Below are 20,050 nucleotides of genomic sequence, written 5' to 3' on the forward strand. Positions count from 1 at the left end.
CAAAAAGAAAACAGAAGCTAACAACAACAAAGACATGTTTAGAATCCTCAAAAATTACAACACAAAAATTGTCTAACGAAGAACAGAACAAAAGATTCAACTGTCGGAGAAGAAAAAAGCTTAAGAAAGAGACAAGATTCTCAATGTTCTATAGAAGAAAACTTAAATTTCTTTTCTTGATAAAAGACCATCTTTATGCCACATTTTTTCCCTCCCTGTATTGATAACGAGACCATCACCAAAAGCTGTCCCACTTTAATCAGAATCTTCATAAACTTCAGTATCCGATAACTCATCAAATGTCCTCATGTCAAGCTGGTAACGCAACAAACCACCAATCCCACCAAATCCTCTGCAAAACTGTGACCCTTCTTGGGATTTGTTTGTCACAAACTCAAGAGTGCAGCCGAAACGTTTGTACTCGTTTGCAAACCATTCGAGCAGAGGCATCTTCTCCTGGACTTCTAGCTCTGCGTTGGTCTCTGAATCATGGAAGTTGCTTGTATCAGACTCTTGATCTTTCCCCAAGTGTTTCACCACCATTTCTCCTGTCGTGCTGTTCTTAAGCTCGTATCTGTTTATGTCCAGATTCTCCCAAACGATCAGGGTTTCGATAGCACCCATTTCTAGAGCCTTTAGAGTATCCTCCACACCGAAAACATACTTCCCGGTATCTTGGCTTATCTCCTCAAAGTACTTTCCAATCAGTTTCTTCTCCTGTATGAACTTCACGTTGGATAGAATCTCAGCAGACAGCTCAATGGCTTGGTTGAAACCGTTCTCACCTCCGTAAGAAACATCGACAACATTCAATATCTTAGCTTGAAGACGAGGATCAAACAGCTCTGACTGACTGAGCTCGGTTTTGAAATCAGCTGAACCAGCAAGGATCAAACCAGAGACATTAGGCTGACTTGTAGCTGGATTGATGTAAAACTGTGTAGCAAGCTCAGCGGTTTTCCTAACATAGTTGTGTCTCTTCTCCATCCTAAGCCTAGCAAAACGAAGCGCAGATTGTCCTCCTCTTCCGTGCTTCTTCGGGAGATCAACAGTAAACTTGTGAAGAACCTCTCTAGTATTCCCACTCAACGTACCAAACAGTGTCCCATTTCCATCCATAACGATGAAGCCAAACTTGTCATCAGACTCAAGAAGCTCGTTCAATGCCTCGGTATGGAACTTATTGTCACAAAGGTACAAGGAAGCGTTAATTGGCCTAAAGGGCTCGAAATCAAAAGTCACTTTCTTCTCTTTACCATCATCATTAACAATGGTTCCGGTGTAGAGAACAAGACCATTAGTAGGAACCCTGTTGTAAAGCTTCAACCTTTGTTGAGCAGAAGTGATGGCAGACAAAACAGACTGACGATTCACACGACTCTTAATGTTTGAAGCAGTTCCGTATTCATCACCAAGCATCTTGGTAACACGAGATACCTGATCACGAGGAGGCATGATAAGAGAGATCATACTCGTTCCATTACCTCTAGCTGACTCAAGTCCCTTGATTAGTTTCTTAATCTTCCAGATCTCAATGTTCGTATCCGATTCTTCTGCCATTTTTTTTGCTTTCTCGAGGTCGAAGATGGAGAAGGAGAAATCAAAAGCAAACCCCAAACTGCACAGAAGAACAAAATTAAAGCAAGTTTGATAAAAAAAAAAAAATGAGTACTTTGAACAACGTGAATATCGGATACAACACTAAGAAATCGAATTGGGGTTTTAACTGAAGTAAAGATCAAAACTTTTCTCAAAACGATTACGACGAACAGATTGAATCGATTAACCAGAGAGATCGGGATCGCAGCAAACGCAAGCAAGCACGTACCTTTTTCTCTCTCCTCCGGCGGCCTCTCTCCTCCCAGAATTATTGATTCGAGTTCGACTAGGGTTTTCCCAGATTCTAACCCCCCAAAACCAATCACGTGAAGCTCACGTGCTAACATTAAGCTAACCGGTTTAAATTTCCGTTTTAAAACCGAGATGAGCTGATGGGCTTTTATCTCAGCTAAAAAAGGCCCAGTTACGTGAAAGGTAAAACCGACGCGCTAGTCTCCTCCATTACTAAGACTGCGTGCCGTTTTCGGTTTGCATCATAAGTTCAATGTAAATGAGTAAAAAATGTTAACCATGGGAATTGGGATATTGGGATGTATATATTAATTATTATTCTTCTCATCAGATGAATCTAAACGAGATGGCTAACGATTCTTTATGAGGTTTTCTTGCCCTCCTGTACATTAGAATCAGAGCATTGCCAGAGAAATGAAGAAGAAGAAGATGCATTGCCCTCATTATTAAGGCAACACAAAATAAAATGAACAAGAAAGAAGAAGATTATAGATTCAAATGATGTTTAGATTCGGATCGTTTCGATGAGAATCAGCAAAATCTCTCACTAATCGCTTCAATGCTCGACCATGTTTCCCTTGCATATGTCCTCCTACTTGACTGTTATTATTTCCAAAATTGCAGCTTTTGTTCTCAAGGTAATCAATCCCTGCGCCCCCAAGAGCTTCTGACCATTCCCTCACTATGCTCTCTGCTTCTCCTTGCTTTAGATACTCACACGGGAGTGCCCAAACCTGAATACAGAAAGAAAAAAAAGTTACCAGACCAAACAAAACAGAGGTGGTGTTCGGTCTTAATGTGGTCACAAGAGAGGTAGAGAAAGAGAGAAACCGCAGAGTTTAGCCATCCTTGAAGAGATTTCCAACACAGCACTCCTTTCCATGAAGTCCTCTCACATAAACTGCAGATTGCAGCTAACTGTTGCAGTATCGTCGAACACTTTTGGACCTATAACAAAAACAGAACCGAAAAGGTGAATCAAAGATCCCAATCCATCAGTGCTTTTGCTTGAACGATTATACTCGAAATATTTACCCTTGACATAGCTGCAACTCCAAGTAGAGCATAGACCAAATTAGACAAAAGTCCCTCTCCGCAGTGAGATACAACCTGGACAGAGACCACGCTGAATGATCCTTCCGATATGCAATTCACAGTTTCGATCATGGATGAAAGCGAAACCTCCAAGAAACCTATCAAATTCAAAAACCATAGTGTAAGCAGTATGCTTACGACCCAAAAGTTCATGCCAATAGTAAACAACTGCAAACTTACCTGACAAGTATGACATTGCAGCTAAAGCAGCGCCTCGGTGCATAGCTGTACAACAAATAGCCGCTTTGTGGAAAGAAATTTCAAGTAGTGTTCCAGAAGTACCCAACAATTCCTGTGTCATCAAAAGAAATAAAATCAAACCTTCACCCCCAAGACTCCTTTTAAAAAGATATGAATTGAAAGTTATATACTTCAATGAGCAAAGAGTGATTGCAAAACCTTATGACAACCGCGGATCAATGCCGATGCGAAATTCACATATGCTTCCACCAAATCGGGTTCTTGGTCGCATATATATGATGAATTGATGCCCATCAATGATGATGCTTGTGTAAATCTCTCAAACGTAGTGATAAACAAGGACCCATATTCCTCCTTATGACAAAATTCTTCGGCGATTACACATGCTGATAAAAAGTTTAGGAAAAGGCATACTTTAGAGAACTGGCTGATCAACTAATTTACCTAGGGTATAGTTTATTTAAGCTAGCCAATAACAGCCATTATTAAAGATTAAAGCTAAGAGATTTTTCTCCTTCACGAAACCCTCACCTGTTCTTATGTAACATTCTTGGCTTTGAAATGACAGAAAGTTTCTCGATAGACAATCCAGTACACTAGGTAGTAGCAGCATAAAGTGCTCACCTGTAAATAATGCAAATATTAAGGTGTTAAAACGTCAGTGAAACCAGCAAATGCAAATGAAATGATTGAAATGGCTTGATTTGGAGCCATAATGGTCCCAAAATCATATGCATAGTGAGACTCTTAGGGTATGAAAGCAAAAAACAATTGGTAGATATTCTGAGAAGTACTAGTATGAAGGACGCCATGGAATAACGAATTGTTCCAGGCTATAAAGGAATGCCAAGATGAATGTAGCGTCATAGAATAGAGAGATGAGAAGTTTGAAACCTGATGACTGGACTGCAACTGAAAGAGCACGACATGCTGCTGCAGCTAAACTACCACTCTCCATGTGTTCAGACCTAAATAGCTTCTCCAAAATGGGCCAGAAAACGGTCAACAAAGAAAGGATTGGACCATCTGCCACTGGGACAGAGGATAGGGACGTCGCAAGGTGACTGAATACAGTTCCAATCCTGAATCATGAAACAAGTGAAGAGCAAATTAATCAATATAATATACTTGCCAAAGTTTTGTACACCATATAAGAAAACTACCAGAGAGTGCAAGCTACTAAAAATCATGGATAATTTGTTCAGAGTTACCAAATCTATCTAACGCAGATGATCAGGAAAATCTATGTAACGTAAAATTGTGACAATCTTTTCATAGATGACTTGAAGTCCCGACACCGCAAACAGGTCACCAAAAACTTCTAGACTACGCCACAAGTAAGCTAGATCGTAAATATAGCAGTCACAGAAGCAGACCTGTAAAGACCTCTTGTCACAGAGCTCAGCATTCGCGTGTAAGTGGCTGGACTCTGTCTACCAGAAGACTCAACGTCTTCATCTACCTAAAACCACAAAGGTATTAGTCCAAATTCTATCTCAGAAGAGCCTCATCTGTCATATCACTGGGGAAGGCATTTGATTACAAAAGCCAGGAAACAATAGAAAATGAAAGAGAAAAGAAAATATAATTTCCCAGAAGCACTTCTATCTACTTCTAGTCACAGTTAAGGTAAAATGTTGAATAGTGGCCTCAGAGATGTGGACAATTAGCTGATTCTTTTTCCATTAATAGAGAGCAAAAACAACGAGCTACTTGTTCAGGAACAAGAAAGATAAGAAGAGCCTTCAAGTATAACTCTTTCTAACTAAACAATATAAACACTTACTAGTTGTGAAAGAACTTCATAACTTGACGAAAGCAATTGAGTTAATAATTTATTTTGTAGTTCTTTGTTAGAAACAGAGCCAAGGATGACAGTGATAGCGGTAATGACTTCTTCCTCATCTTCCAAGGCCAAATTCCACTGCTCCAAACACTAAGAAAAGTAAAAATAAAACAATTCAGGAGACGCAATATAATATCAGTGCAATTTCAGTTTGTTTTAACAGTTAACGGAAGGGTCAGATGATGCTAATACCTCCCCTATCCTCATTAAGATATCCAAATTTGATGTTTCCTGGATTACAGCTGGAGCATCTTCACAAATTTTACGCAGAGCAGAAGCACAAGCATGTGAACAAATAGGTTCAGAAATTCCTCCTGCAAGAAATAATCTAAAAGTAGAAAGACCATTAGGTTATCAGACATATTGATGTTATAAGATAACATACACCTTCTACAAGACTGTAAAAATACCAATCAGAAAACAAAGAAAAAAGAAATAAACAATTTCAAGCTCATCTGACAAATATGTTATTTCACGGTCATTAAAGAAAGTATACTTACAGCAAGGGTCTGGCGTTACTTGGAAAAACAGAGATCCATCTTGAATAAGAGCCAACAACATCTGCTAGTGATCTGTATACCTAAAAGATGATTATTGTCAAATGTTGATTGCATTAACATTACCAGTAAATTGTTAGTAAGCAAGGGTATGAACTGACATACAACACATATAAACCCCTTGAGCTCACTAGATGGCCTAGCGGAGAATGCAGAAACCAATTGCATGATCAGTGAAAAATCAAAAGCCTCTCCCTCTTGCAAGATAATTTCAGAAACCTGAAACAATAGAATCCTTTAGTAAAAGATAGGGATTGACAATAGAAAATGCAACTCCTGAAAACTGCGAAGATTAAAGCTAACATCACCAATCTTTCAAAAAAAAAAAAATAATAACGGATGGATAAATAACAGAGAGACGGGACAATTCACAGTAGAGAACCCATACAATGTGATCCCAACATTCTCTGGGTTGTTCTAAAAACCAGAAACTTAAAATGAAACAATTTGATTTAAAGAAAAGAGGTCAAGGTTGCTCACCGCATTAAGAGCAAACAATTTCGCCTCAACCTCCCTCAAGGGCATCGAAACATTTGAAGAAGGCAGACCACCAAAAAATAACTACAGGTATATTAGCAGGAAAAGGTTAAAAATAATAGAACAAAGAAGCCGTTTCAAAGTGACACAGTCCAAAAAAAAAATTAAAATTTAAGGTAAGATTCCTCTTACACAAACCCACAGCATAATACAAATTAGTTGTGTAGCGAATACTGACTTATATACTGAATTTGAATTGTCAATTGGCACACCTTACTCACAAATGTTGTAGGATGGAGTAGCTGACAAATATCAACCAAGAGCTCAAGCAAATTATTTCTAAAATGCAAAAGGCCATCGGGAAGATCAAGTCCTGGACCCTCATCACTGGAGGTAAACTCATCAACCTGAAGATAGATCGCTAAGGAAGTTTAGAAGCACAAAAAAACGAGCACATGTGCAACAATTCATGGACTTATGAACATTTACGAAATGACAAAGCTAGAATAACAATATTAGGTTGATACAGTGAGTGGAATGTGGTACAAAGAAGAAAGGTAAGACAGAGATGCAAGAAACTGTGAATGACAAGCCTAAAAGTTTCAAAATTGTGAATTGGAATATAGTTTCCACCAAAACCTATTAGTTGACCAAACTTAACCATAAAGAATATAACATTAAGGACAGAATTCTAGGTTAACAGAATCGTACATTATAATTTGTTTTCTTTCAAGGTATTCTGGTTCTACAACTGATATGATAGTGCTTCTAGATATATGAAAACTGAACTAAAGAAAGTTGCCAAGATGTAACCTGAGCGCGGAGAACAAGAGCATCAACTAAAGCTGAGAAAACTGGTAGAAATATATCTTTCACACGATTTCTGTCATTCTGTCTGTTTCCACCTAGGCTAAGTATATATGTTGCAAAAGTTGACCTGCAAATAATAATAAAGTCTGAGAGCAAAGAACAGCCAGCAGAAATCCCTCTGATGAAGATGGCAAAAAAAATATTGTAAAGAAGCTTAATAAGACCAAAATAATACCAAAACTGTACAGTTGAGTCCGCAATCTCCCAGTCTTCACTTGGAAATGACACGCAGCTGGAAATATAATTGATCGACAGTAAACAAGAGTAATGTGGAAAAGATATTAATGCAACCCAAAAGAGAAGTCATGTTTGGAGAAAACATAAATCGAGGAAGAAAAATTTGGGAAACTATGTGAATACATAGACTGTCAAATGATTAAGGCCTTCAATTGTTTCTAACGCCGAATTTTAATGTCCGCGTTTGTATTTTCATGTGAGAAGAAAATTGAATACAAAATAATCAGTTTTATATAAATGCTTTTGAAAAGTGCAAACACAAACCAAGAAGAATCACCCGTTTACAATTAACATAAGGAATTTTGGTTAAAAGGCAAAAATGATGTGAGTTTATATGGAAAAATATACACTATATGTATAAGTAAACACGCACGCAAACAAGCAATGAAGACCTACTATTCACCTCAAAATCGCATCAGTCAGAATAAGCGCTTCAGAACTTGCTTCAACTATCAAACAGGGTGCCTGAAACATATTGCAAACTGACGTGAGCCTCGAGACAAAGCAAAAAAAATAAAGTTAAGTGAAGAGTAATAACGTCACAACAATATATAACACTCATGAGGAGATAAAATGGAACTCAAACTCACAGCTTGCCCGATTTCAGACATCAAGCATGCCAGGCCAGAGACAATTTTCAGATCAGCATTTATAAGAGCTGGTTTTAGAAGTGTATCTCTGAGAAACTGTACTTTGTACAATAAAACCTGAGGAAGATCCTGCAAGAAGAAAACAAGTCAAAGCTAAGAAAATCCAGACACATACACTTTTGCTATTGAACTATAAGATAATATGTAAGCTTTTGCTATTACACTATAAGACAATACATTGATACTAAACCCTATGCAGTATGCAAAGCATTTAACCATTATGTATAAACAAATCATAGCAGAATATACAAAGAAAAAGATGCCAATACAATGTAGTTCAAACATACCTCATGCCGAGTAACAAGTTCAACAAGCACTTCAATGGCGAGATCAAAAGTAGTACCCTATGGAACGCAGATTAATCAAAACACAAGATTGAATAGAAAAGCAGGTTGCAGAAAAGTGACAGTAATTTTAAACTACACCACAAAGAAAAGTCACCTGCAGGGCATTGAATACATAGTTAAGAAGGGGATGTGAAGGCGCTGCGCCTTGTGGAATCTCAGAGAAACATCCAGCACGGACCTAACATAAAGAGGAAAGACATCAACATGAAATCCAGTGAAAACTACAACGCGAGGTCTACATGAAAAAAAAAAAAAAACAACATACCCAACTCAGTAAGCAACGAAGTATTTTACGGTTGTTGTCATGCGGATAATGAGGGGAAGCGAATTGCTTCTCAGACTGCTGGAGTAAGAAATCAAGAACCATGGAAGTATGCGAGAGAAGCTGTTACATAGCGGTTCAAAAAGCGAGGTTGAGTAAAAACAAGGATAAAAAAAACACAAACTTTTGAGTTGAGAAAAGAAAGGGGAGGAAGAAGAAGAGAAGGGAACAACAAACCTCTTGACGAAGATCAGATTGATGAGAGAAATGGCGAGTGTCAGAAATCTCTTCAGGTAAGACGGTGAGAAGCTCAAGCAAGACGACATTACCATCATCCTGAGCCTGAAGAGTCTGGAGTGCGAACATCAACTTATCAAAGGGCTTTGAATAAGGATCCGCGTGAAGAAGAAGCGCCGAGAGAGCTAAACATATCTGCGTCAATAACTGCAATTCCCCCCCCCCCCCAACCACAATTCCAATCGTTTCATTCCCATCGCCGGAGCAAACTACACACAAACAAAAAGAAAGAAGGGTACAATAAATACCTGAGGAACACCGGAGCTGTATCTCTTAGCAGCAAGAAGAAGGGCATTGAGAAGAGCATCTTTAGCAGTTGATTGAAGATTCGACGCTTCGTTCTGAATCTGAAAACCCAAACACACACACATAAAAAGAGAGAGGGAGAGGTTAAAACAAAACAAAAACAAAAAGAAGGGGTTTTTTGAATCTGAGGGATGGAAAAATTTGACCTTTCGACGGAGAATTTGGGCGGCGAAGAATTGGAGGTCGAAAAGAGAAACAATCGGGGAAGTGAGGAGAGAAGTGGAGACATCCCAAGCAGCGGGAGTGAGCTGGAATTGAACAAGCCATTGATTAGCTGCAACTCTGTTGGAAGATTCTGGATCGTGATTCAATACATGAATTGCTTCTGCTACTTTCCTCTGTAACTCCATTCAATTCTTTCTTTTTTGCATTCCACTCTCTCTCTCTCTCGTCTCGTCTCCCTTCTTCCCCTCTTGAGATGACTCTTCGGAATAATTTTTTTTTTTTATGTTTTGAGAAAAAGAAAAATTTAAAAAAAAAAATAATAAAAAAAAAAAAGAAGAAACAATTTAATTCAATACTGCTCTTTTTCTCCCTCGGTTGGATTCGATTCGATATTTCAATTAAAACTAAAAAGAAAAAGCAAATATATATATATATATATTACATTAAATATTTGTTTAAAATTGCTAATCATGTTAATTAATATTTTTTCACAAAATGCAACATTCAGAATCGATGAGATTAATGCTTTCAAGATTAGTTGACTATTAAAGACATAAGTAGGATATTGTATTAGGATTGTAATCCGACAATCCAACCAAGTACTTGTGTACTACAATAGCCAATACTACAGGTATTATTAGAAAGAGTTAGTGTCACAAAACATTAATTAAGTCTAAACTAAACCCAAGCAACATCTACCGTGTTGACAAGTACTTTGCCAAAATTGCCCCATTATATTTTTGAGAACCCTATTGTAGGCTGTTAAAGGCCCATTAGGAACCATTGTATTCCCTAATGGCCCATTCAGTACCCGAACCAAGATTGCCGGTAAGCTAATAATAACAAACAAAAAGCCAATTAAATGCCAGAAGAGAGCAAGTACAAATACATATTGAGACGTGTTACTTACTTCGGAAACCATCATTTCACCAAGCCTATTGACATTATGTCATCCAATTATCATATGGACATGGTCAATTTCTCAGTATTATATGACGAGATTAATGATTATGATGGTATCGAGTTGGATGCATTACACTCTCACATTAATAGACAAACGAAGCTATAAAGGAGTGGGAGAAGGGTCGTCGAGACTCGAGACAAGGACAACTCTTTCTCCAACTAAGCCACTGCTACATTTTTGGAGCTTTCTTTTCTTCTATCAAAGTGTAGTTCAGTCCGCGTAATCTTAATTAAGTCAACGAGAACAATCTCTCGACCTCTTTCTGTGTCCATTCTTGTTTAATTTTCTATTTTTTCTGTTAATCAACGAAAATTTGATTCTGATTCTTTTCCACATAGATGTATTGTTACTATATTTGTTTCATCAAAAAACTTTATAAATTGAACCATGATCAACCTCATCAACATTCCATTAATACAAAAAAAATTGTATATTCAATTTTGTGTATTCCAAATTGTCTAGTACATTGAATTTAAAATATTATATACATACATAGTGTGAACTAAAAAAGTTAAGAAGATTGTATAGGTTATCCAATTCGAAAAGTCTCACAAGCTTCTTTCTGTAGTTATTATCTAACTGTGCAATAATTTTATAAACCAACGAGAATCGGTATTAAATTCTTCAAATGCATAACTAAACCGGCCTTGGGTTGGGGGCTCCATCCGTAGGACAAGGACGACATGTCGTGAAGAAAGTGTCTGAGACTAACGGTCAAGAATTATAAATTCATGTCGAATAAGAATAGTCCACATTCGACTTGGCCAATGGGGATCCATGGTTTGGTTCATGTCTATATCACTTCATTGTCAAGTGTAATACTACTACGAGCTTATAGAATTTTTATTTATTCATTCTTCTGATTCAATCGTGCAGCCAGGTTTTACTTATGATTTTAATAGTTATACAAACTACAATTTTATTGGATAACTTGTTTTTTATACCCTCGAGAGATTCAGATAGTTGATTTAAAAAATAATTTAGACGACTTTTGGAATATGCAGCTGAGAAAGAATAGTAATAATATAGTTGGTCGAAACATCATTAATCATGCAAGATGTAATACTTAAGTCATTTTGATAGAAGTAAACTCTTTTCACCATCGCCAAGTACCGTCCGTACATCCAGGTCAGGAGTTTTTTTTAAAATAAAGAATCCAACAATTTTAATTATAAGTATAGTGTGACATTGTAAACAAAAACCACTCTAATTTCAACAATACTTAATCACTGTAAATTTTTCAGATATTCAGTTTTATAATAGCTACAAAGTTCAAAGGAATTAGTATGTGATTCTGCTTGGTATTTTAGCGGAATACGCAATAAAAACATTAATGTTACAACTTATATGATAGGTTACTAAAAGCTTTTAAAGAAAACTCTTGTCTAAAGAAGAAAGTTAGAATTACAAAAGGTAAGATATAATTTGATTCTGCTTCAAATTTATTAATAATTTCTTACCTGCTTTAGAGAGAAAACAAGATTTTGATGAGGTTTCACTGATGTCATATTTTGTATACAAGGATAAAATGTTGAAATGTCAAAAGAAATTAGAAGGAGGGAATCTATCTCTAAAGTATAGTTTCATAGGATTCCAACGAGGTCCAGAGGTGAAGGAGATGCTAAACAAAAGTCTTCGATCCCAAGATTCCACACATTTGTATTACAAAAGTCCTCAATTTCAGGGACCTACAGAATATTCTTCAAAACTAAAATTAAATTAACGATTCCAAATTGAATTCTCTTAGTCCAAAAAAACGGCTTACTTCTAAAATGTTTTAAAATATTCTTATGGTTTGTGTTCGAACAAGTTTCTAAACTCAAGAAAATAAAACCCACTACTAAGCAAATAATATGTTAAGATCTATAAAAAGTAAAAACATTTTCAAGAGGTTGAGATATAAATATCACCTCCTCCAAAATAAATAAACAAAAACATTTAAGATAACTTGAAATTGAGTGATACGATGAACACTCCAAATCTATCCAAATGACTTAATAGTATTTATGACATATTACAATTGTATACAAACGTCATGTTCATCTGCAGTTGTACACTTAAAGATACTTAATTTGAAATCTGAAGGAATTTTTTTTGTAGACTTTGGGAATTACCTTTACAAAAAAAACTTGATGATAAAAACATAACATAATTTCAACAATTAGAAGACTAAAAGATATTTAAAAAAATTATGTATCCATCAAAATGAATACAATCATCACAAATCTAGTAATAATTTATGAAAATAATAATAAACATAGTATTCCAAAGATATTAACAATTATTATTAAGTTGAAGTGGTAATTGTAGTATATATGTATGTCATTGTTATAAAATTCAATATATCATCCTGAATTTATTTATTTTTCTCTATAATTTTCAAAAACTCACACAATTAATTGAATGTAAAAGAAGACAATCTAAGACGAAATCATATCTAAAATTTTCATTTTTCAAGAAACATTTAACATAAAATGACTATTTACTGATCTCATAAATTTTGTTTTTTCTCTATCAAAATGTCACTATCTACAATAGATAAAATCATAAAAAAACTTAATGTTTAAGTTGGATATTCATTCTTATTTTTGAATATGAAATCTCTTATTTTGAGTTTGATGACTATGCAACTTAAACATTATGTCTTTAACTAGTAGTACACATACTAACATTTTTGAAGAAAAAGTAAATTATGAAATCAATGAAGAGTCATTTTATGTTAAGTTACTCTATAAATAAATATTTTAAATATGATTTTGTCTTAAATTGTCTTTTTATATTCTATCATTTGTGTGAGTTTTAAAAAAAAAATATTAGAAAAAGGTAAAAAATATATATTTACAAGATTATGGTTTTGTAATCCTCCATTTTGGTTTTTTTTTTTGTTTTTTTTTTTAAAAATCATTTCATAGAAGAGATATATAGATAAACAAAGAGTTTAAAGAATCAACAAGTTGAGAAGTTTTGTTCCAAGAAACACACAAAAGAAAAAAGAAAAAAAAGAGTAAGACTTTGCCCAAGTTAATGCTTCGAAGACTTTACCTTTGCCATGGTTAAGGAGCCCAAAAGTTCCAACTGTTCCCCGAGTCTCAAGAATTGACTTCGAGAACTAATATTAATAACAAAAAGTACAGCAACTACTGTATTGAATTCTAATAGTTATTGTAAGATTTCAAGTAATTAGTATACCAAAAATTCTTTTGAAAACTTGAATTTACCACTACTTATGAGTTTTTGATAGTCATATGAACATATATTCAATGACAAAAATAAAATAACTACTACATTATAGTAATTAATTTATTGCATCTTATGCAAATGCAATATTGCATGCATTTGGGGATGCTATGTTTTTAGAAAATAAATGTTATTTAAATTTATTTACTTTTTTATTTTAGTATTTAAATGTAATTTCAGATATATCTAGTTTACCACTATATATATAATTACTTTTTCAGTCGTGTAAAATTTGTCAAAACGACATTGACATTAAAAAGATCATTGTCATTGATTATGAGTTTTTTTTTGTTAGATAGTTATTTATATCTATAAGAGCATCTCCAATGGTCCTCTATCTTTTCTTCTATAATAGAGATCCTCTATAATAGAGGTGAATTTTGCTCTAATCCACATCTATTTTCATCTCTAAAATAGAGATTGCTATTTTTTCCTCTATTTATAGAGGAATTCTATTTTTTTCTACAAAGGGTTCCTCTATAAATAGAGAAACTCTATTTTAAAGATGAGAATAGAAGTGGGTTGGAGTAAAACTCACCTTTATTATAAAAATCTCTATTAGAGGGAAAAAAAATAGAGAAAACAACTGGAGATAGTCGAAGGAGTTTGTAGTCGAACACATGCAAAGAATATTAATTGTCGCAAAATCGATTTGAAACTCTTTTTTGTCGTTTAATGAATTTCTTAACTAGATCTTAATGCCGTAGCTCCAACATTCACAACAACAAAAAAATGGAGTGTTTAACATAGATAAACCTCAAAAGAAAAAAGATCCAAATCTAAAAACCTAAATCCACAACCCAAATATCTAAATTCATAACCCAAAGACCAACTCGAACTTAATATCGTGGCAGTTCACCGTTCACAACCCAAAAACAAAAAATGGAGTGTTTACTGTCTTCTAATTGAAATTAGGGATGGGTCTTTACCAAATCATCCAAATCGATTTGATAATAAATGAGTATAACTCTCCATCTTAAAACTAAAATACACTTTTAACTTGGTTATAATAAAATTTCAACATATAAACAAAAGAAAAATTGGAGAACTAAAAAATTATACTAAATTAAAATTAAAATTAACTCAATACCATACCAAACCATATTTGAGTACTCTTTTGATCATTAGTCGTCCTAAACAATCAAAACCTAAAATTCATTGCATTTGCATAATAAAACCTTACTGATTTAAATATTTTTCTTATGATCAGAAGAATATATCATCCAAAAAATTGATTACATCACACTTCACAAGAACGAACACATCCATGATAAAGTCAGAGCCTTAACACTCTCCTCCTCTATATAAACTCATAACCCTCAAACCTGAGATTCCTCATTCCTTAAACCCTAAACCCAAAATTTTCCCAAAGCTTACGAAAAAATGGAGGTCGAAGGCAAAGGAGGAGAAGCTGGAACCACCACCACTGCAACTCGGAGGTTTGCACTTCCGGTGGACGCCGAGAACAAATCAACAACTTTCCGGCTCTTCTCAGTGGCTAAACCTCACATGAGAGCTTTCCATCTCTCATGGTTTCAGTTCTTCTGCTGCTTCGTCTCCACTTTCGCAGCTCCACCTCTCCTCCCTATCATCCGTGAAAACCTTAACCTCACCGCAACCGACATCGGTAACGCCGGGATAGCCTCTGTCTCCGGCTCTGTTTTCGCACGTATCGTCATGGGCACGGCTTGTGACCTATTCGGTCCACGTCTCGCCTCCGCCGCTTTAACACTCTCCACCGCTCCCGCCGTCTATTTCACCGCCGGGATAAAGTCTCCGATCGGGTTTATCATGGTGAGGTTCTTTGCCGGATTCTCTTTGGCCACTTTCGTCTCGACACAGTTCTGGATGAGCTCTATGTTCTCTGGACCCGTCGTGGGATCGGCTAACGGAATCGCCGCCGGGTGGGGAAACCTCGGAGGTGGAGCGACGCAGCTGATCATGCCTATCGTGTTCTCGTTGATTCGGAGAATGGGAGCCACCAAGTTCACGGCGTGGAGGATCGCTTTCTTCATCCCTGGTCTGTTTCAGACTCTCTCTGCTTTCGCCGTTCTCTTGTTCGGTCAGGTACAAACAAACACACTCTCACCGGTTCGGTTATTTTGCTATTATTCAATTTATCCGGTTTTGATAATTTATTACCGTTTTGTTTGGTATTGTTTAAATTTACTTGGTAGTAAATATTACTTTTGAAATAATATAATTGAAACTATTATAAAACTACCTTTATTATTATTATATGCAGTATGCATAAATGAAACCGTTTTGATTAAATATTTCTCTAAAAAACAATCGGTTTAAAGATACCGGTTTGAATTTATTTCGCTCATATAGTAGTAATGTATGATACGGACCATTACTATTAGTATTATAATATTCTTAATTGTGTACTTGAAATTTTTGAAAAGGATCTTCCTGATGGAGATTACTGGGCGATGCACAAATCTGGAGAGAGGGAGAAAGATGATGTGGGGAAAGTGATCAGTAATGGCATCAGCAACTATAGGGGATGGATAACAGCATTAGCATATGGCTATTGTTTTGGAGTGGAGCTTACGATTGACAACATCATCGCAGAATATTTCTTCGATAGGTTCCATTTAAATCTCCAGACAGCTGGGATTATAGCAGCAAGTTTTGGGCTGGCCAACTTTTTCGCTAGACCTGGAGGAGGAATTTTCTCTGACCTAATGGCGAGACGGTTCGGGATGAGAGGAAGGTTGTGGGCTTGGTGGATTGTGCAAACACTAGGAGGTGTGCTGTGCGCATTTCTTGGCCAAATTCATTCATTGACATGGTCTATAGTTGTTATGCTCATCTTCTCTGTATTCGTCCAAGCCGCTTGTGGACTTACCTTTGGAGTTGTTCCATTTATTTCCCGAAGGTAAAGTGCTCTCTCGTACATTTTTGATCATTTGTATACAGTTTTGGTATTAAATTGTTTGTTTTTTGGTTATGTAGATCTCTTGGGGTGATATCGGGAATGACTGGTGCGGGAGGCAATGTAGGCGCGGTCTTAACTCAGTTGATATTTTTCAAAGGATCAACATACTCGAGAGAAACGGGTATAACTCTAATGGGGATAATGTCAATTGCGTGTTCGTTACCAATATGCTTTATTTACTTTCCACAATGGGGAGGTATGTTTTGTGGACCTTCTTCCAAAAAAGTGACTGAAGAAGACTACTACCTCGCTGAATGGAGCTCTAAAGAGAAGGCTAAAAATTTACATCTCGCAAGCCAGAAATTCGCGGAAACCAGCGTTAGCGAAAGAGGTCGGGCCTCAACTCATCCCCAAACTTGATAAATTCATGGTCTTTTTTTGTTTTGTTTTAATTTATATGTATGCTTTTGTCTTCTTCTCTTTCGTTTTGCTACGTTTTGCCTAAAAGTTTTCAAGAACTACTCATTTTCTTTTATTTTATTTATAAATGTGTGTGTGTTGTGTAAAACACCTGCTGATTACTGCTTTCTTTGTATGGGAAACTTTTATATATGTTTGTTCATCATGAAATGAACCAACGTATTATCATTTGGTATACATAATTTTTCATTTAGTTTTCTTTTTCGCTGATCGTGATGAATAACGATATAAAGCAATACAAACCACTAAATATTTTAAATTATTGATTATGAGTGTTTTGTTAGATAGTTATTCATATAATCATATCTATTGGGATTTTGTAGTGGAAAACATACATAGAATAGTTATTGTCACAAAAATCAATTTCAGACCCTCTTTGTGTCGATTATTACATTTTCTAACTTGATCTTAATGTCGTGGTGTTCTACCGTTCACAACTCAAAAACAAACAAAAGGTGGAGTGTTTAATGTTCCGGAGTCCCAAAGACTCATTCTGACTAAACCTAAAGATGTGTCTTTACCAAATCATCCAATCATCCAATCGATTTGATATTAATTGAGAGAAACTCTCATTCTCAAAACTAGATTACAATTTTAACTTAGTTATTGTTATAACAGATGTGAGCAAGATGATAGAAAACGTAAAGAACACGACACAGATTTAACGTGGTTCACCAATACTTTTTGTTGGCTACCTCCACGGGCAAAGAGACAGATTTTATTATTGGAGAAAGTACAGAGATTTCAGAATACATGGAGGCTAGGTTAATAAAAATATATATAGGAAGATAAAACTCTAGTTAACCCTAATTTAATTGGGCCTAAATTCATGGGTCCAATCCAATTCAAGTCATATCCAACAAATCTCCACCTTGACTTGAATCCTCCAAAACAGACAGATGTAACAGACAGATGTACTAGAGTTCTCCTTTGCTTTATTAGATGTCTGATGCTTCGTCAAGCCGGAATGCTATATCAGATGTCTGATGCTTCGTCAAGCCACAACGCCCCATTGGGACCAGATGCTCCATCAGGAGCCTGATGCATGTTCAGAGGCCTGATGTCCCTCCAGGGACCTGATGCCTTGTCAGAGGTCTGATGTCCCTCCAGGGCCCTGATGCCCCATCAGGGGCCTGATGCCTCATCAGAGGCCTGATCGCCCTCCCGGGCGACTAACAGCTTGAGATATTCAGCAAGTTGAAACAATGTTTAAACTTGCTATGAGGTACCGGTTTAGTGAATATATCAGCAGGGTTGTCATATGTCCCTATTTTCTTCACTTAAATCTGCTTTTCATTTCTCAGGAAATGATATCTCACATCAATATGCTTGGTCCTTTCATGATGGACATGATCCTTGGCTAAACAGATCGCACTCAAACTGTCACAGTACACTGTAGCCTGATCATGATGCAAACCCAGATCGCTTATCAATCCTTTCAGCCATATGCCTTCTTTAGCAGATTCTGTCAACGCCATGTACTCTGTCTCAGTAGTCGATAACGTCACAGTTGGTTGCAGAGTTGCTTTCCAGCTGATCACAGAATTACCCAAGGTAAACACATAACCAGTCATCGATCTTCTGTTATCTACATCTCCTGCATAATCAGAATCAGAATAGCTTGCAACCAGGCTCGGAGCCTCACCTCCATATATGAGGCCAACATCAGTTGTACCCTTCAAGTACCTGAAAATCCTCTTCACAACTAGCCAATGCTCTTTTCCTGGTTGTCCCATGAACTTGCTCACAACGCTGACTGCATGTGCAAGATCTGGCCTTGTACAGACCATTGTATACATCAAACTTCCCACTGCACTAGCATAAGGAACTCGAGACATATACTCCTTTTCCTCTTCAGACTGATGAGCATACATGGTAAAATGAAGATTGACAGCACTCGGAGTGTCAACAGGCTTTGATGATGACATACCAAACTTGTTCAACACTTTCTGAATGTAGCTTTTCTGTGACAAGAAAAGCTTCTTCTGATTTCTGTCTCTGAGGATTTCCATTCCTAGAATCTTCTTTGCTGCGCCAAGATCCTTCATCTCAAACTCTGCACTTAGCAGATCTTTCAATTTCTGTATATCACTCATCTGTTTGGCAGCTATCAGCATGTCGTCTACATAAAATACCAAATAAATGTAAGATCTATCTCCCACCTTGCTGATGTAGACACAACAGTCATATGGATTCCTCATGCAACCCAACTCTATCATATAGCTGTCAAACCTCTTGTACCACTGTCTGGGAGACTGCTTGAGTCCATACAGAGACTTGTTCAACTTACAAACATGATTCTCCTTCCCAGGGACTTGAAAACCGTCTGGTTAGGTCATGTAAATTTCTTCCTCTAGCTCTCCATGAAGAAAAGCCGTCTTGACATCAAGTTGCTCAAGTTCCAAATCATGATGTGCTACAATTGCTAGCAGAGCTCTGACGGAAGTGTGTCTGACCACAGGTGAAAAAATCTCATTGTAGTCCACCCCTTCTCTTTGACTGAAACCCCTAGCAACAACTCGAGCCTTATATTTGACTCCTTCTACTGGTGATATCCCTTCCTTTATCTTGAAGATCCACTTACAAGTAACAATTTTTCTCCCAGGTGGTGGTGTCACAAGATCCCAGGTCTGATTTTTGCTGTGAGATTCCACCTCATCACCCATTGTAGCAAACCATTTCTCTGCCTCAGTCCCTGAAACAACTTCCTGATAAGTGGATGGCTCGTAAGTATCCACTTCTTCTGCAACATGTAAAGCATAACCCGCCATATCCTCAAAACAAGACCCTGTTGTATCCTCAACATGGTATCTTTGAGGTGGTCTAACTCCAACTCTTTTTGTTCGGTTCAGAGCGATACTATATGGTCTATCTTCTGATTCTACAGGTTCTTGCAAAACAGCTTCTGGTTGTATGTCTTGATTCTCTTCGTGTTTCTGCAAATCATCTGTTTGATCCTCTGTCAGCTCTACCTGTTTATCAAAACTACCATTCTCGACTGCAGCTGAAGACTCTGTTGAAATTCTGAGCATAAAACTTTCATCAAAGACCACATTCCTGCTCAAAATCACTCTGTTCTCTGATGGAGACCAAATCCTATATCCCTTGAATCCATCTCCGTAGCCTACAAAAACTCCCTTCCTTGCTCTTGGCTCCAATTTTCCTTCATTAACATGATAATAAACTGTGCAACCAAAAACCTTTAGATTAGAGTAATCAGCAGTTTTACCAGACCAGACCTCTGTAGGTGTCTTGCACTTGATGCCTGTGTGCGGTCCACGGTTGATCAAGTAGCAAGCTGTACTTACTGCTTCAGCCCAAAAT

General features: G+C 36.6%; 3 protein-coding genes across 14 annotated transcripts; 1 reads left to right on the forward strand and 2 right to left on the reverse strand.

Annotated features, from left to right (window-relative positions):
• Positions 1-18: 18 nt before the first annotated feature.
• On the reverse strand, positions 19-1,964 carry LOC104739949 (eukaryotic peptide chain release factor subunit 1-2). 2 transcript variants are annotated; one of them, XM_010460429.3, is made up of 2 exons: positions 1,829-1,964; positions 19-1,618 (listed from the first exon to the last, which is right to left on the reverse strand). In XM_010460429.3, the coding sequence occupies exon 2, from the start codon at positions 1,558-1,560 to the stop codon at positions 256-258; it is 1,305 nt and encodes a 434-aa protein (XP_010458731.2). In that variant the 5' UTR covers positions 1,561-1,618; positions 1,829-1,964; the 3' UTR covers positions 19-255. The 2 variants fall into 2 exon arrangements, with proteins under 2 accessions (XP_010458731.2, XP_087341830.1); XM_087485704.1 differs by having other exon boundaries at positions 1,728-1,865.
• Positions 1,965-2,137: 173 nt separating this feature from the next.
• Positions 2,138-9,538, reverse strand: LOC104739950 (transportin MOS14). Of its 11 annotated transcripts, none has more exons than XR_015580593.1 (24): positions 9,143-9,501; positions 8,939-9,037; positions 8,631-8,837; positions 8,397-8,516; positions 8,226-8,309; positions 8,072-8,128; positions 7,725-7,853; positions 7,538-7,599; positions 7,073-7,129; positions 6,841-6,964; positions 6,300-6,434; positions 6,031-6,111; positions 5,656-5,769; positions 5,494-5,565; positions 5,186-5,321; positions 4,934-5,083; positions 4,524-4,609; positions 4,042-4,229; positions 3,679-3,771; positions 3,346-3,533; positions 3,127-3,238; positions 2,887-3,044; positions 2,683-2,799; positions 2,138-2,585 (listed from the first exon to the last, which is right to left on the reverse strand). XR_015580593.1 is itself a non-coding variant. In XM_010460431.2 (24 exons), the coding sequence occupies exons 1-24, from the start codon at positions 9,344-9,346 to the stop codon at positions 2,346-2,348; spliced, it is 3,012 nt and encodes a 1,003-aa protein (XP_010458733.2). In that variant the 5' UTR covers positions 9,347-9,538; the 3' UTR covers positions 2,138-2,345. The 11 variants fall into 11 exon arrangements, 7 of the variants coding, with proteins under 7 accessions (XP_010458733.2, XP_010458732.2, XP_087341834.1 ...); XR_015580594.1 differs by having other exon boundaries at positions 6,309-6,434; positions 9,143-9,494; XR_015580592.1 differs by having other exon boundaries at positions 5,494-5,573; positions 5,652-5,769; positions 6,309-6,434; positions 9,143-9,494.
• Positions 9,539-14,497: 4,959 nt separating this feature from the next.
• LOC104739951 (high affinity nitrate transporter 2.5) lies at positions 14,498-16,919 on the forward strand. Its single transcript, XM_010460432.3, has 3 exons — positions 14,498-15,429; positions 15,771-16,246; positions 16,324-16,919. The coding sequence occupies exons 1-3, from the start codon at positions 14,746-14,748 to the stop codon at positions 16,664-16,666; spliced, it is 1,503 nt and encodes a 500-aa protein (XP_010458734.1). The 5' UTR covers positions 14,498-14,745; the 3' UTR covers positions 16,667-16,919.
• Positions 16,920-20,050: the final 3,131 nt, after the last annotated feature.

Source organism: Camelina sativa, chromosome 14 (assembly GCF_030686135.1).
Source record: "Camelina sativa cultivar CO46 ecotype springtype chromosome 14, ASM3068613v1".
In the NCBI taxonomy this organism is placed as follows: Eukaryota; Viridiplantae; Streptophyta; class Magnoliopsida; order Brassicales; family Brassicaceae; genus Camelina; species Camelina sativa.

What these genes read in the sequence shown, in the direction of transcription:
- LOC104739949 (XM_010460429.3), bottom strand. Translation starts at nt 1,560, where the DNA reads ATGGCAGAAGAATCGGATACGAACATTGAGATCTGGAAGATTAAGAAA.
- LOC104739950 (XM_010460430.2), bottom strand. Translation starts at nt 9,346, where the DNA reads ATGGAGTTACAGAGGAAAGTAGCAGAAGCAATTCATGTATTGAATCAC. An exon ending in TTCGTTGCTTACTGAGTTGG is followed by an intron (nt 8,310 to 8,396) that starts GTATGTTGTTTT and finishes TCTTTATGTTAG; the next exon opens with GTCCGTGCTGGATGTTTCTC. An exon ending in TGATCCGCGGTTGTCATAAG is followed by an intron (nt 3,239 to 3,345) that starts GTTTTGCAATCA and finishes TTGATGACACAG; the next exon opens with GAATTGTTGGGTACTTCTGG.
- LOC104739951 (XM_010460432.3), top strand. Translation starts at nt 14,746, where the DNA reads ATGGAGGTCGAAGGCAAAGGAGGAGAAGCTGGAACCACCACCACTGCA. An exon ending in CCGTTCTCTTGTTCGGTCAG is followed by an intron (nt 15,430 to 15,770) that starts GTACAAACAAAC and finishes ATTTTTGAAAAG; the next exon opens with GATCTTCCTGATGGAGATTA. An exon ending in GTTCCATTTATTTCCCGAAG is followed by an intron (nt 16,247 to 16,323) that starts GTAAAGTGCTCT and finishes TTGGTTATGTAG; the next exon opens with ATCTCTTGGGGTGATATCGG.